Below are 14,600 nucleotides of genomic sequence, written 5' to 3'. Positions count from 1 at the left end.
CACATGTTTGCTGTCAGAAGTGCTGTGAGAGGAGAAACAGATCAAGGCCTCCCTTTGATTAAGTCAAAGTCAACTGGTTAAGGACCTTAATCACGTTGCAAAAGCCCTTGCCTTTGCACTTAACCTAATCATGGGAGAAAATCCCGTTTTAAGTCCCACTCAGGGGAGGGAATTATACAGGACAAGCACAGGGGCGGGGGGGAGTGGTGCACAGGGAGGCAGGAATCTTAACGGCCTTGAATTCTGGCTGCTTTGACCAACAGCATGCGGTGGGGATGATGTTGTGTAACTTCCAAGGCCAGGCCTTAAGAGACCTTGCAACGTTCTTCAGCTCCTTATGTGGCTCCTGCGGCCCGTAAGGAAGCCTGAGCTAAATTGCTGAATCGTGAGAGGCCCCGGGGGAGATCGAGGCCCAGCCAACACCCAGCACTAAGCTCCAGGACCTATGGGTCAACTCTGGCCATGTCTCTGATTGCAGCCCCATGAGGGACCCGAAGCAAGACCAGGTCAAAGAAGTGTCAGGCCGAGCCCAGCCAACCCACAGGATCATGAAAAATAGATTCTGTGTATTAAACCACCAGCAGGTGGTATTTCGTAGGACAGGTTGTTTTCATAGCACAGCCTGACTAAAACGCCTTCTCCCTGGGCAGCAACTTGCATAATCCTGGAGATTAAACTTTTCCCTTGTGGTGTTGGACCAAATCTCAGAAGGACAGGCTGTGGAAGAGGTAGGAGTGGGGGTGGTTAGGATGTTGAGATGTGGAGATAATCCTTGATGATTATTTGGGTGAGCTCAGTGTAATCACAAAGGCCCTCATTAGAAGGAGGCTGGAGGTAAGTCAGGGGAAGGCAAAAATAAAGATTAGAGGGATGCAGCCATGAGTCAAGGACTGCCAGCATCTTTCAGAGGCTGGAAGAGCCAAGGAATGGATTCTTTTCCAGAGCTTCCAGAAGGAACCAGCCCTGGGGATATCTGGACTTCAACTCAGAGACACTGATTTGGTACTTCTGACCTCCAGGGCTGTAAGATAATAAGTCTGTGTCGTTTTAAGCTATTGAGTTTGTGGTAATTTGTTAAGGCAGCCTTAGGAAATTCCACATTTATTCCAGCCCTAGTCACACTGTATGGCAGGTGCCTGTCCCACCTGACTGAGACTTCCCCCAACCCCGGGGCATCTTTGTTTAGCTGGTTTAACACCAAACCTTAAAAAGGGTCACAAAAGCTGCTGCATGAATGGATTTCATGTTCACCCACTTTATCCAGCTGCCTGTCTCGTTCAGCTTGAACACACACACACACACACACACACACACACACACACACACTCATATCCACACACTCACCTGCCCATTCACCCCCATCACCCCCAGGAAGGCAGCTCTATTCATATACCAAAGCTCACTTTGGGCTGGCTAGAAGATACCTATTTTTCAAGAGCATGTTGATTTCAAGGAAGGCGAGGGGGATTTCTCCCAAGATACTAATTAGACAAATCTCCATAGATGCAGGGATGAGAAGCAGAAATTTTGATGTGGTCGATTTGAAACCACAAGAATTTGTCTTGCAGTACAAAATGTAAAAATCCTCTTTTCTAATAAACAAGTCATGAAAGCAAGAGACAGTCCTGATCCTCACCACATCCCCATTGCTTTCCACCTCCACCTCAGCCCCTCCACTGCCACGAAAACGGTGGCAAAATTTCCATTTAATGACACCAAAAGAGGTTCACTTTATATCATTAAGGGAGAAAAGCAGATTCCAGGCAGCGTGAATCACCTGATCCCATTTTGTTAAAAAGAAATAATTCAGGGGTACCTGGGTGGCTCATTGGGTTAAACCTCCCACTCTTGGTTTCTTCTTCAGTCATGATCTCACTGTTTGTGAGATGGAGCCTACCTTGGGCTCTGCACTGACAGTGCAGAACCTGATTGGGATTCTCTCCACGCCTCCCCCCCCCCCCCGCCCCGCCCCCGCCCCTCCCCCACTCTGGGAAATTAAAAAAAAATTTTTTTAATGAGCATTTTTTGAAAGAAGTCACTTAAATCTATGTACTACGTATACACAATGTATACACATGCGTATATACCTGTGCTTATGTAAGTGTAGAACAGGCTGGAAGAGGATTCGTGAAGATATTAACAATGGTTTGATGGAGATTATGGACAGTTGGGGTTTTTCTTTTTTCTTTAATTTACAAAGAACAAGGCTGTTGGTGAAAGAAAGAAAGAAAAGAAAGAAAGAAAGAAAGAAAGAAAGAAAGAAAGAAAGAAAGAAAGAAAGAAAGAAAGAAAAGAGAAAGAAATGAAGCGTTTTGTGTGGCAGGGCTACTTTGTGTCCATTTCCGGCCAGCCAGGTCTCCAGGTCCCTCCTCAAATAGGAAGCTGGGGTCTGGTCTCCCTGTGAGCAATGGCGGAGCCACGGAAGAAACTGCAGGCAGCCGGAGAGTGCGAGGCCAGGGGGCCTGGGAATCAGAAAACATATAGACCTGGCCCTGTGGGTGGCTTCTGCCAAATGACCCAAGGATGACCCACTTCAGGCCCAATCTGGGGTGTCGGGAACCGGATCTCACCCACAGCCTCTCTCTCCCTCCCCTCACCACCACAGTCCTCGCGGTGGTGATCTCCAGCCCGCCTCCCGGGTGAAGGCAGGTGCCGCCCAAGACCCCAGCCGGCCAAAGAACAGATGCACAGGATCATCCCGGCCTTCCTCCACCCCGTTCACTGCCCCCACCCCTCTTCCTGCGGTGGAGTTTTTGTTTTAATTCATCTGAACTGGTTACAAAACCACACTCCCACGAATACATAAATAATGGATTGGGGAGGAGGAGGGCAATGTTTTAAAGAAATTCCCGCAGGGCCTGGCAAGGCAACAGCAAATGCATTTCTGCTGTATCATATTTAACTGTTTGCAAACTTCTGCCGGGAAGATGCGCAGCAGCTGCACAGACTCTCACGTCCTTCCCCTGCAGGGGCCTAGCGAGCCTTTCCTGGGGGAGGTGTTGTTAAAGGGAGGGAGATGGTGTCAGCTCTCCGGGGGCCGGGAAGACGGAGAGGGGAGTGAGTGGGTGTTTGTCGGGCTGCACTGCGCCCGACCAGGCTTCGCACAAGCCAAGCATCCACCGGGTTCCGGGCCCAGACTCCCGCCGCCAGGCGAGGCCCCTTTAAGAGTCAGCGCGCGCCCCCGCCCCGCGAGCGCACACTTTCCCTAGCAACCGCCCCGGGGGAGGGGGAGGTCCTGGCAACGGCGCGCCGGCCCCGAGCGGTCACGTGACGGCCCGCAGCTGGAACACGAGCGCGCGCCCCGCCGCGCGCCCGCCCGCCGGGGCCTGTGCGCTGCGGCGCGTGCGCGAGCGGTGCAGCACCGGCCGCGGGAGCAGGGAGTATTATGGGCTGTGGGTGCCGCTGAGCAAGATGGAGCTGTCTGCAGTGGGCGAGCGGGTCTTCGCGGCCGAATCCATCATCAAACGGCGGATCCGAAAGGTGAGCCGCCTCCCGAGGTGGGACGCCTTGCCCGGCAGCCGGTGTCCGGGGGTCCGCGGCTCACCGGGGCGAAGCGGTCCCGCTAACCCGGGCCCTCTCGCCCACCCCCGCGCCGCCGCCTCCTCGCGTCCCCGCATCCTCCCCACCCCCACTCCCCCCTTTTTTTTTCTTCTCTGTTTTCCAGGGACGCATCGAGTACCTGGTGAAATGGAAGGGGTGGGCCATCAAGTAAGTGCCGGCGGGATACAGGGGCGAGGGGGAAAGGGAGGCAACGGGGCCTTTTTTTTCCTGGTGGGGGGGTGCGCACGTTTGCTGCCTCGCATGTGCCTCTGCCCATTAGGTTTTCATTTTTATTTTGTGCATGTGTGACTCGGCAGGTACAGCACTTGGGAACCCGAGGAGAACATCCTCGACTCGCGGCTCATTGCAGCCTTCGAGCAGAAGTGAGTTTGGGGAGCTGGCAGGGGCGGCGGGGCCAAGGCTCGGCTGGGGCGCCGCGCGGGGAAGCGGGGGAAACGGGAGAGCGGGGAGGGCAGCGCGGAGTGGGGCCCGGGAAGGGGTTCTTTTTAACCTTTGGCGTTTCTCGGCCGCAGGGAGAGGGAGCGTGAGCTGTATGGGCCCAAGAAGAGGGGACCCAAACCCAAAACTTTCCTCCTGAAGGTAACCTGGCCCAGCCCCAGCAGCCCCCTCTCGGGCCCCTAGCCCTGGCGCAGCACGGGGCCTGCAAGGGAGGGACAGATCCGCGGCTGCCCAGGCAGGCGGACCTTTCCAGAGGGGCCCCAGCTGGGCAGGGGGTGGTTGTGAGCCCCCGAAGAGCCCCTGGCAGCCGGCCCTGGCCAGCTCCAGCTTCAGCAAGAGGGGCCTGGGAGTGGGAAGTGAGGGGGGAGGATAATCCTCGCTGAGAAAACAAGAGTCTGGGCTGGCCAGCAGGGCTCCCGCATGGGGGGTGGATGAGGCAGGTGGGGGCTGTCCACCTGAGGGGGTGGCAGGGAGGTTACTTCTGCACACTAGATGAAGGGAACCTTCATCGCCCCCAGCCCTGCTAAGGCTCTGCCTGGAATTCAAACCCAGCGGGGGAGAGTAAATGTGGCTTCCTTCAGGGCTGGGAACAGAAGAGGCATTTGGGGGCCACCTGCCTCCCTGCCCCCAGCTTCTTTCACTGTCAGGATTGGTTCTGCATGTCTCCCCTCCTCACTGGGGACTGCAGCTTGAATTTGACCTTAGATCACTTCGCTTTGAGTTTCTCACGGGCTGAGCCACTGGCTTACCCCCACCGCTGGCCGTTTCTGGAGACTGTAATGAAGACGGGGTGGGGGGAGTGAAAGCATAGCACATTAGCCTCAGCAGGGGAGGGAGACCTAGGAAGGAAGCCATCTTAGGGTTCATTTTGGGGTGGGGGGTGGGATTTTATTTTTCTCAGAACAGAGTCGGAAAGGGAAGGTGAGATGACCCTAGGACGCAGGCGAGACTGCAGGCAGGCCTCCCTGGGAAACCACAGTTGACCCAGTAGTGCTGAAGTTGCCTGGGGGCCCCAGCCTACCCTGACAGCCTGTGACTTTGTGGCGATTGGCTGAGTAAGGGCAGGGAGCGCTCTGCAGAGAAGAGAGACTCTGCCGAATTGCAGAACCTCGGAATCTCCCATTTGCCCAAAAGGCCCCATGAGGGTGGGGTGGGGCTGAAGAAGCCCAGACCAAAAGGTCTGTGCACGTCGTGCAAGGGTTTGGACTTAAAGCAGACATGAAAGACTCCTTAGCTTCCACCTGTTTCCACGATTCCTGTTCCCAACCTGCACACGCTCCGGGATCCATGGAGGAGCACACTTAACCCTTGATGTTTCTTAGGAGGAGGGCTGGGGCGGAGCAGCGGGAGGGCGGGTGGGCTGTGTGACAGGCTGTGAGCGCAGCTGGAGTACCCTCTAGCGGTGAAGTGAGTAATGACCGTGAGCTTGGATTCACAAAATGCCTTTTTTTTTTTTTTTTTTTTTTTTTTCTTTGGTAGCCGTAGCTCCTGAGCTGGCTCTGGGCCTAACACAGTGCTGAGGCCCCTCATGGATTATCTCCTTTAATCCTCTCAACAACCCTGTGAAGGAGTACCATTCCCATTATGCACATGAGCAAAATCAAGGCCCGGAGAGGGGAGGAGGCTTACATGAGATGCCATCACCCGGCTTCCTGGCCTCCATTCCTGCTCCTTTCCTTCACCCCCCGTCCCTCAGAGAGCACACGTCAGGTTAAGGGGACACGGTGGACACACACAGGAAACCATGATGGTCGCAGAGTTGGTGGGGCAGGGGGTGGAGAGGCAGATGGCGGGACCTTGACCTGGACCTTTACGACAGTGACCATAGATATTTGCAAGGGGTGGTGGAGATCAGTTTGGTCCGGGCCCGGGGCTCTGTGAGTCCCTGACGGGCGGTGTATCTGGGAGACAAAGTATTCTCAGCACTTACTTTCTGCTCCGGAACTGTTCTGAAGGAAACAGGAGCCCGTGAGGTAGGTTGTCGTTGCCCCCATTTTACACATAGGAAAACTGAGGCCACGGCGGTTGTGTAACTTGCCCACGGTCACAGAGAGTCGGTGGTAGAGTCCAGGTCTTGAACCTTCTGTGCTGTCTGTAGTACCTGCCAACCCCTCAGAGCCGTGCCTGTCACCGGCCAGAGTGGAGTAAACACATTGGCCGTGGGTACCATTTTTCATTCACGGGCCAGACCCAGGTCCCACCTTCAGTGAATGCTCAACCACCTGGGGGAGGGGAGAGGAGGGGGAAAGGTTAAACCGGTCCCCTTCCAAACAAAAGATACATATATATGTTGAGAAGTTACAAAGTAAGAAACGTTTCTCATAAAAAGTTTGGAAACCATACGTTAGTATTGCGGCTCTGCAGGGACCCTTGCCGCTGGATTTGGGCAGAGCCATGATGACAGAGGTCTGGGAGCTCAGGCAGCATGCGGATGGCATAAATGCTGACCCCCCCCCCCCCCCAGGGCGGGGACAGAAAGAGTGGAGATCCCCCCCCCGAGCTCCCTTGGGGATGAACTTGCAAAAGACCCTGCTTGCCAGGCCGAGGAAAAAGGCTAGCTTTCTCCTGCCTTTGTCTGAGGAGGGATAGGAGGAGACCAGTCCCTGGTTCCACTGGCTGGTGCACGGGAGGAGCTGGCCACCCTGGTCCCGGGCAGACTAGGCCGTGTGTGCTGCCACCTAGTGCCCGGAGGGACTGTTGGCCAAGCAGCCCTCAGGAGACCCCCAGCGTGGCCAGGAGGGCCATGTGGCGTTGAAGCGTGTTTCCACCACCTTCTAAAGACGATCCTTGCTAATGCAGTGAAGAAGTCCGCAAACCCCGCTTCTGGGCGGTTGTGGTCAAATACGATGTAGTTTTGCCTGAGGGGCACACAGGCTACCTCGCAGGGACTGGCTAAGTGTCTAGTGCTGTGGGGTGGGATGTAGAGAGACCCCAAACTACAGGTCTCACTCTTGCGGAGCTCACGGGCTGACCGTGGGAATGTGTCCTCCCTCTCGGCCCACCCGGGTTGAAGGAGACACAGCCTAGCGAGTCTTCCCCCATCAGGAGCCAAGGTGTCTGTAGGTGACAGTTCTGTCATCGCTGCCACTCTCTCCAGCCATTGCTTTCAGTCCCTTGCCTGCTACATCCTCCCACTGCTGGGCTCTCTGCTCCCACTGTTTGTCTTAGTGGCATCCGTGTGGCAGGCCATGGGGCCTCTGCAGCAGCCTGGGGCGTGTCAGGCTCAGAAGGGACCACGGCTCCCTCCTGCTTAGGCTTCATTCTCCGAGACGGGCCCGTGCACCTGATCGCTGCTCCTCTAGGCCCCGTACGTCCTTTCTTACATTGAGTCAGTCACCCAGTGTCACAACTGCCTGTGACCTGTCCTCTCCATGGAGGGCAGCCCCTAGGGGAGAGGCTGTGGTTATAGTTCCAACTCCAAGCAGCTGGCTTGTGACTAGTGTTTTGTTAGTGAAGGAAGGATTGGCCATGGAGGACGGTCTTGATGGCCTCGTGAGTCCCTTGCCCTGAACTTGACTCTGGGGGCCCTGCCACACCCCACATCTTCAGTGAGGTGAGCTCCTACAGAGCCCTGGGGCCTTACACGCCCCACACCTGGGAATGCAGCTGAGCCCGGGAGCCAGGGACATTTTTCGCTGGCCCCACAGACTCACTCAGCCATCCACCCCTCAGGCCACCTTGGCATGGATTCGGAGCTGTTCCCACCTCTTGGTTCATCCCCACCAAACCCATGTCTCGCTGGGGGGGGTTCCAACCGAGGCTTTGGGTGCCAGCTTTGGAATTCACTGGCACTGATTTGCTCGGACCCAGGCCCTGAGCCAGATCCTGGGCAGACATGAGTCAGACCCAGGAAGGGAAGGGCAGCTTACAGGAGGGCGTATGCGAGCATACAGGAGGGGCTGAGAGCTAAGGATCTGTCCCAGGGGTGATGATCCGCTGGGGAGGCAAATCCAAACTGGAAGTGCAGCCCGTTCAGAGACGGCACAGAGCATTTGGGACCCTGCGAGTAGGTCAGTGGTGTTGGGGTGTGGAGTGAAGCAGGGAGGGGCCTCCCCCTTCTTTCTGTCCCCAAGTATCGGTCTGCGGAGGGGTGCCAGGCTAGGCTGGGATCCTTCACCGAGCAGAGTTGGTCCGGGGCTTCTGAGCAAAGGGTGTGCTTTCCATGCCGTGTCCTGATCGAGGACACTCCTCTGTGTCAGCAAGGGCAGCCCCCACCCTATCTGTCCCAGGGCCCCACTGCCAAGCCGTGTCGGGCCCCGACGGGGGTGCGACCTGCTTTCAGGCCTCGTGCACTTTGCTTCACCTGTCCGAATGGGCTTCCTTTCATCTCTAAGCCGGGTCGGGAGCACAGCTGATTCTCTGAAGGGCTCGCAGGGTAGCGTAACGGGACTGTACTCGTGGGTGGCTGGCGCAGGAGCACCCGGAGGAGGTCAGCAGGAAGCCGAGCCCCCGCTCAGCCCTTCCCTCTGCCCCACAGGCGCGAGCCCAGGCTGAGGCCCTCCGCATCAGTGACGTGCATTTCTCTGTCAAGCCGAGTGCCAGCGCCTCCTCGCCCAAGCTGCACTCCAGCGCGGCCGTGCACCGGCTCAAGAAGGACATCCGCCGCTGCCACCGCATGTCCCGCCGCCCGCTGCCCCGCCCGGACCCCCAGGGAGGCAGCCCTGGCCTGCGCCCACCCATCTCCCCTTTCTCTGAGACGGTGCGCATCATCAATCGCAAGGTGAAGCCTCGGGAGCCCAAGCGAAACCGCATCATCCTGAACCTGAAGGTGATCGACAAGGGCACGGGTGGAGCGGGCGCCGGGCAGGGGGCAGGAGCCCTCGCTCGCCCCAAAGTCCCCTCCAGGAACCGCGTCATTGGCAAGAGCAAGAAGTTCAGCGAGAGCATCCTGCGCACCCAGATCCGCCACATGAAGTTCGGCACCTTCGCGCTGTACAATAAGCCCCCGCCCGGCCCTCCGCCTCCCCCGCCAGCGGGCAAGGCCGACCCTGCCGCCTCCCCGGGCCCCGGGCTGCTGCTGGCGGCCCCCGCTGCCCCCTATGACGCCCGCAGCTCCAGCTCCTCTGGCTGCCCCTCACCGGCACCGCAGTCCTCCTCCGACCCCGATGACGCGCCCCCCAAGCTGCTCCCTGAGACCATGAGCCCATCTGCTCCCGACTGGCGTGAGCCTGAGGTGCTCGACCTGTCCATCCCTCCCGAGGTGGCGGCCACCAGCAAGAGGGTGCCTCCCGACGTCACGGCTGCCACGGGCCAGGCGCCTCCCGTGGCCCCTGAGCCTGCCGGCGCCTCCTCTGAGCCCGAAGCTGGGGACTGGCGCCCCGAGATGTCCCCCTGCTCCAACGTGGTCGTCACCGATGTCACCAGCAACCTTCTGACAGTCACTATCAAGGAATTCTGCAACCCTGAGGATTTCGAGAAGGTGGCTACTGGGGTAGCAGGTGCCACTGGGGGTGGTGGCGGCAGCGGGGTGAGCAAGTGAAGGGGCTCCACCGAGGTGGGGGGGGGGCTGGGGGGGCCCTCCTGCCCAGAGCCCTGCTCTTGCCCCCACCCCTGCCCTCAGACACCTCTGCCCGTGCTTTGCTTGTTTCAGATGGCTCGGTGTTGACCCCGGGAGGGGGCTGGGCGGTTGGAACCCCCCGAAGCCTGGGGGAGCGGCCGTCCCGGAACGGATTTGGGCCGGGGTGGGGCCAGGGCACTCAGAAGTCCTCCTCCTTGTCTCTTGGCACCCTCCCAGCCCATGCATGGTGGGGCCCGCTGGGGGGCTCCTGGGGAGCCCCGGAACCCAGAGTTGGCCGCCTCCTCCACATCCCGCTCTCCCTCCCCCGGCTTGCTTCCAGCTCGCGCACACAGCATCTGATTTCTCGGTGCTAACCCGGCAGCTGCGGGGCCCCTTAGGAGACCCCTTCCCCATATGGGCACTGCCTCTTTCCTTCCCCCAGATGCCTGGGCAGGAGGGGCAGGGATGGCAAAGCCCAGACAGAGGTTGAGGTGAGGCCAGCTTCGGCCCCTCCCTCCATATCAACGAATGCAGCAGGAGCTGGACCGGAGGCCTGGGTCTTCCTGCCCGCTTTTGGCCAAGACCCAAGCAGGTCCCCTTAGGCTCCACCCCACCCAGTCTCTTTCCTAATCCCCATCTCAGAGGTGGGAGGGACTGGCAGGGACCTCCCCCTGCCACAGCCTCCTAGCATCTAAAGGCCCCTTCAGTTCTCCACCAAAGGTGCTACAAGAACCTGCTGTAGAAACTTCCGGCTGGCGCACTCATCTGCCGCCCCTTGGCGTGTCTGTGCGCCTACGCATATGTGCGCTGGGCCCGGGCTTTCAGGCGGCCCCCTTGAGGGTTCCACGGAATCGGGTCGTCGAAGGCCTGGACCTTTCCTTGCCCAGACCTGGCCCGGGCCCGAGGAGTTTGCTGTGGGGCCACAGGCTGATCCCCCCAGCCCCCCAGTGCTGGTGTGTGTGCCCCCAAGCCCTCCTCCTCGGGGTGGTGGGCGCAACCAGCCGGGCCTCTGCTTCAGACACGGCATGGTGGGGACTAAGGTGGAAGGGGGAGACCCCCGCCCGGGCCATCCCCTTCTTCCCCCCCCCCGTCCTGGGGTGGGGGGGGGAGGGGCGGAGGAGGGGGAGAGGAGCCTGGAAACCATTCTGGGGGTGGTGGTGGGGGGCCTCCGGCTTCGCCCGCCCCCTCCCCCTCTCTTGCGTCCGACTGCTGAGGCTTCCTCCCAGCACAGCCTGCTCGAAGCTGCGGGTGGCTCCGGGCCATGCCAATGGCAGAGACCCACCCCAGCTTTAGGCCGGGCACTGGGAGGGCAGGCAGGCCAAAGGGGGCGACCAAAGAGGGGGCCTGTGTTCTTTGGGAGGGGGAGGGGGGGCGAGACCAGGGCTCCCGTGCCCTGCGGGAGGCCACCCTGCCGGCCGCCCCGGCTGTCAGTCTGGCCTGAATGGCCTGTCCCTGCGCGTCGCCCAGGGGAGCTTCGTGGTGTGTGCGGCCAGGGGTGTGTCAGCCCAGAAGCGCAATGGCAAAAGGTGGTCGAAGGAGGCAGAAAGGGAATCCTGTTAGGTAGCAAATGCCTTTGCCCGAAGTACAGGAGGACTCGTTCTTCCGAATCTCCCTGCGGGGGGCTGTGGCGTGGCCCCCGTCCCTCCCCGCCCCAGGATGTAGAACAAGGGCCCTCACAGGGTTTGGGGGGCTGGCACTCCTAGACCCCTCCCCACCCTGCCCTTTGTGTCGGCTCTGTGGCCGTCCAAGTGCCAATTGGCTTCCCCCCTCCCCAAAGAAGGGCTGGTATCTCTCCTCTGTCCTTGGAGGGGATTTCCCTCCCCCCCACCCGACCCCTCACCCCAGGTGAACGACCACCTGGGTGCCAGTTACAGGTGTTTCCAGAGACCATAGAAATGTGTTTTCCTGAGAGTCCGTGTCATTCGTGACTTTTTTTTGTAAAGAAGTTGTGTTTTCAGAGGTGATTTTATGACAGGAAAGTGAAAGAGTTAGTTTTGCAAAAAAACAAAAAACAAAAAAAGAGGAAAAAAAAAAAGAAATAGAAAAAAATATCGTGGGATTCCTATGGGGCTGGGGCGGGAGTGGGGGGGAGAGAAAGAGATATTTAAAGAAAAACTAGTGAAGCAATGATTGCACAGGCGAGGTGGCAATGTTAGGAACCGGGGACGGAAACCCAGACCCGGCTGCCGGTCCCTGGGGTCCCTGCTCTCTCTCCTTGGCCCGAGGTGGGGAGGCCTCCCTCCTGTCCTGGGCCCACACTCCACACCTACCCTCCTTCAAAGGGAAGGAAGACAGCTGTCCCCAAGGGAACTAGCCAGAACTGCAGGGGCCCGGGGCATGGAGCCCACATTTGGGGAGGGTGGGGGTCAGCGGGAGCCCCACTGTTGTGTCATCGGTGACTTTCTCCAGGAAGGCTGGTGAGTGGATACGGTTGGGTTCCTTGCTCTCTTCCATTTGGTTGCCAGCGTGTCCCGTCCTCTGGTCCCTCCCTCCCCATCACCCCAAAGACCGTGACGCCCCTGAGTTTGCCTGGCCGGGTGAGGGTTGCAGGCTTCAGGAAGAAGGAGCTGTAGACTCCAGGAGAATCTTAGGCGGTGATCCAGAGGGACTGGGGGTGACCATGGGGGGAAGGGAATGCCTGCCCCTGCCCCTCCACCGCGTGGCCCCACCCCACCTCCGCACACGCGCACGCTGCTTCGAGGTGGGCACCTCCCCTGGGGGGGTCTAGGTGGGCACAGGGTCCAGAGCAAGCGGAGCCCTCCTACCTCTCCGAGGGTGGCTCTGAGCGGGAAACCCGTAACCCCCCCCACACACACACACACTCTTGCACGAATCAGCCTTCTCCGGGCCCTCCCTCTCCCCTTGCTGCTTTTCCGTTTACCTAACTACCAAGCAGAAGTTGCATTCTGGTTCGCTTTATTTTTATATGTGAAATATCCCTCAAAGCCCGATCTCTTCCCATGTTCAGTAGCGGTTGGGGCATCGGTCATTCTCCCCTTAAGGCCACCTCCTCCTCCCCGCCCACGTGTCATAGGAAACAGGTGAGGTCCCGTGTCTCTGGTTTGAGATGGGAAATTGGGACACCTCCGTCTTCATTTCCCTCTCCGACCCTGAGTGTGCCCTTCTGTGAAATGGGTGTATTGGGCGGCAAGGCCTCTTCGTAAAGCACCGCCGGTGTCCAGGCAGCCGCTGAGGATCCGGTGGCGGTCGAGGTTGCTGGCGCTGGGGCCTCTAGCTTCCCACAGCCCCCTTTCACTCTTGCCCCCCGAAGGGGCCCGGGGCAAAATGAGCTGCATCCTTCCACTGCTCTGGAAAGAAGGGCTGATGAAGGCCCGAAGTCAGTGTGAGGTGGGCAGAGAGCGCCCCATTTAAGAGACCTGGAAAGTAGGGCCCCACGAGGCAAAGCTGCTTCGCGGGGTGAAGCGCCCAGCTGCCCTGGTGTTTTGGGAAGAGCCCCTTCCAAAGGTGGGGGCCTGGGTGCCGAAGCTGCTAGAGAGCCGGCCGGCTCCCCGCTGCCGGGCGGTCTGGGTAAGAGGTCCGCCCCAAGGAGGAAGCAGTTAGGTCAGAGCGATTGGGTCATCACCAGCCTCTTCAGCCTCCGCGGGGACCCGAGTGGACATACCACCTTTTCTCACCTTTCTGGGTTTTGTTGGTTTTTTGGGTTGGGGTGGGTTTTGGGGGCTTTGTTTTGTTGTTGTTGTTGTTGTTGTTGTTGTTGGTTTGGGGGGGGGGGTTGGTTCTTTTTTTTTTTTTTTTTTTTTTTTTTTTTGCACTTGGCCCACGCCAGACAGTGGAGCCCCACGTGGTCAGTTCCACTTTCCGGCTCCCATGCACTAGCCCAAGGCAGCCTCTTGGGGGCTTGTATGGTTTAAGGAATCACTTTGAAAAAGACAAGGAAAGTGTTTAAAAGGTTTCTGTTTTTTTTTCTGTCTGCATCTCCTCTCAGATTCAGAAAGGAGGTTGGGGCTAAAACCAGGAGCCTGTCTCCCTGGCCTGCCTCCCGTCTGGCTGACAGTCACCAACATGCCGAACTAGGGTGACGGGCCGAGCGGGGACAGAGGACCCCAGCTCCCAGGCCTGCGGGGTCTCCCTGCCCCACCTTGAAGGAGTCGGTACCCCACTCCGAGCGGCGAGTGAGCACCAACTGTATGCAGAGCTTCAGTTGGGTAAAGGGAGGCTGATGGTGTCACGGGGGGACCCCTTGCGAGAGGTCAAGGTAGAAAGAACGGGTTCTGGGGCCTTTCCCTGGCTGTTGGGCGGAGTGCAGATGGGCACTTTTTGTTTCTTTTAATTTAAAAACACAAAGGCCTAAAGAAACGTATCGTATGTTTGTTTGTTTTTTTTTTTTTTTTTTTTAGTTTTTGAAAAGCTCATTGAATGAACTGTGCACGAATGAATTCTATATATATAAAAATATACATATATAGCTCTATATCTGGGGAGGGGCGCGGTCTCTTTTCTCTCTCATTTTAAAAATGAAGTGTTGTTGCCTTTGTCTGTGGTTCAACCATCCAGCTCCCAGCTGGCGAAACTTTGCCTCCAGTGGTGAAAGAGAGGGAACCAGAAATGGAGCCCCCACCCCCACGCGGGGGTGGGGCCCCCAGTCCACCCGCCCCCTCCCCGAGGTTGCGGGTGGAGAAGCCGGCTTGTTTTGGGTGTGGGTTTCGGTTCTGTTCTGGATTCGGTTGTTTCTGGGCCGGGGGGAGGGGGGTCTGTGCCGATTACTCTCGTCTTGTACGTTTCGTTCTGCTGCTTTTCAATGTTGTATCAATGCCAGGAAGGGGGAGTGAAAAGCCTCTTTTGCCCCCCAAATAAATTGTCACATTCCGAAGCAAAGGTCCGGCCCCTACAGCGGGCGTGTGTCTGTCTCATTTCTAACAGGCTGTGACTGTGGCCTTTAAAAGCATCAGGCCTGGAGCACCTGGGTGGCTCAGTCGGTTGAGCATCTGACTTCTGCTCAGGTCACACGATCTCGCGGTTTGGGAGTTCGAGCCCGAGTCAGGCCCTGTGCTCAGAGCCTGGAGCCTGCCTTGGATTCTGTCTGTCTGCCTCCCTCCCTCTCTCTTTCTTTTTCTGTCCCTTCTCCTCCTGTGTGCTCTCTCAC

At 58.3% G+C, this 14,600-nt stretch overlaps 1 protein-coding gene across 2 annotated transcripts; it reads left to right on the top strand.

Annotated features, from left to right (window-relative positions):
- The first annotated feature begins 3,299 nt into the window (after positions 1-3,299).
- Positions 3,300-14,332, top strand: CBX6 (chromobox 6). 2 transcript variants are annotated; one of them, XM_019446911.2, is made up of 6 exons: positions 3,300-3,480; positions 3,665-3,708; positions 3,858-3,923; positions 4,074-4,140; positions 8,477-9,418; positions 13,443-14,332. In XM_019446911.2, exons 1-6 carry the CDS (start codon positions 3,412-3,414, stop codon positions 13,464-13,466), a joined length of 1,212 nt encoding a protein of 403 aa, XP_019302456.1. In that variant the 5' UTR covers positions 3,300-3,411; the 3' UTR covers positions 13,467-14,332. The 2 variants fall into 2 exon arrangements, with proteins under 2 accessions (XP_019302456.1, XP_053750602.1); XM_053894627.1 differs by lacking the exon at positions 13,443-14,332 and having other exon boundaries at positions 8,477-10,600.
- Positions 14,333-14,600: the final 268 nt, after the last annotated feature.

This window comes from Panthera pardus, unplaced genomic scaffold (genome assembly GCF_024362965.1).
Source record: "Panthera pardus isolate Hobbes unplaced genomic scaffold, ASM2436296v1 HiC_scaffold_6, whole genome shotgun sequence".
Taxonomy (NCBI): domain Eukaryota; kingdom Metazoa; phylum Chordata; class Mammalia; order Carnivora; family Felidae; genus Panthera; species Panthera pardus.
The sequence above is the reverse complement of the archived record's forward strand: the minus strand, read 5'-3'. Positions and strand labels throughout refer to the sequence as shown.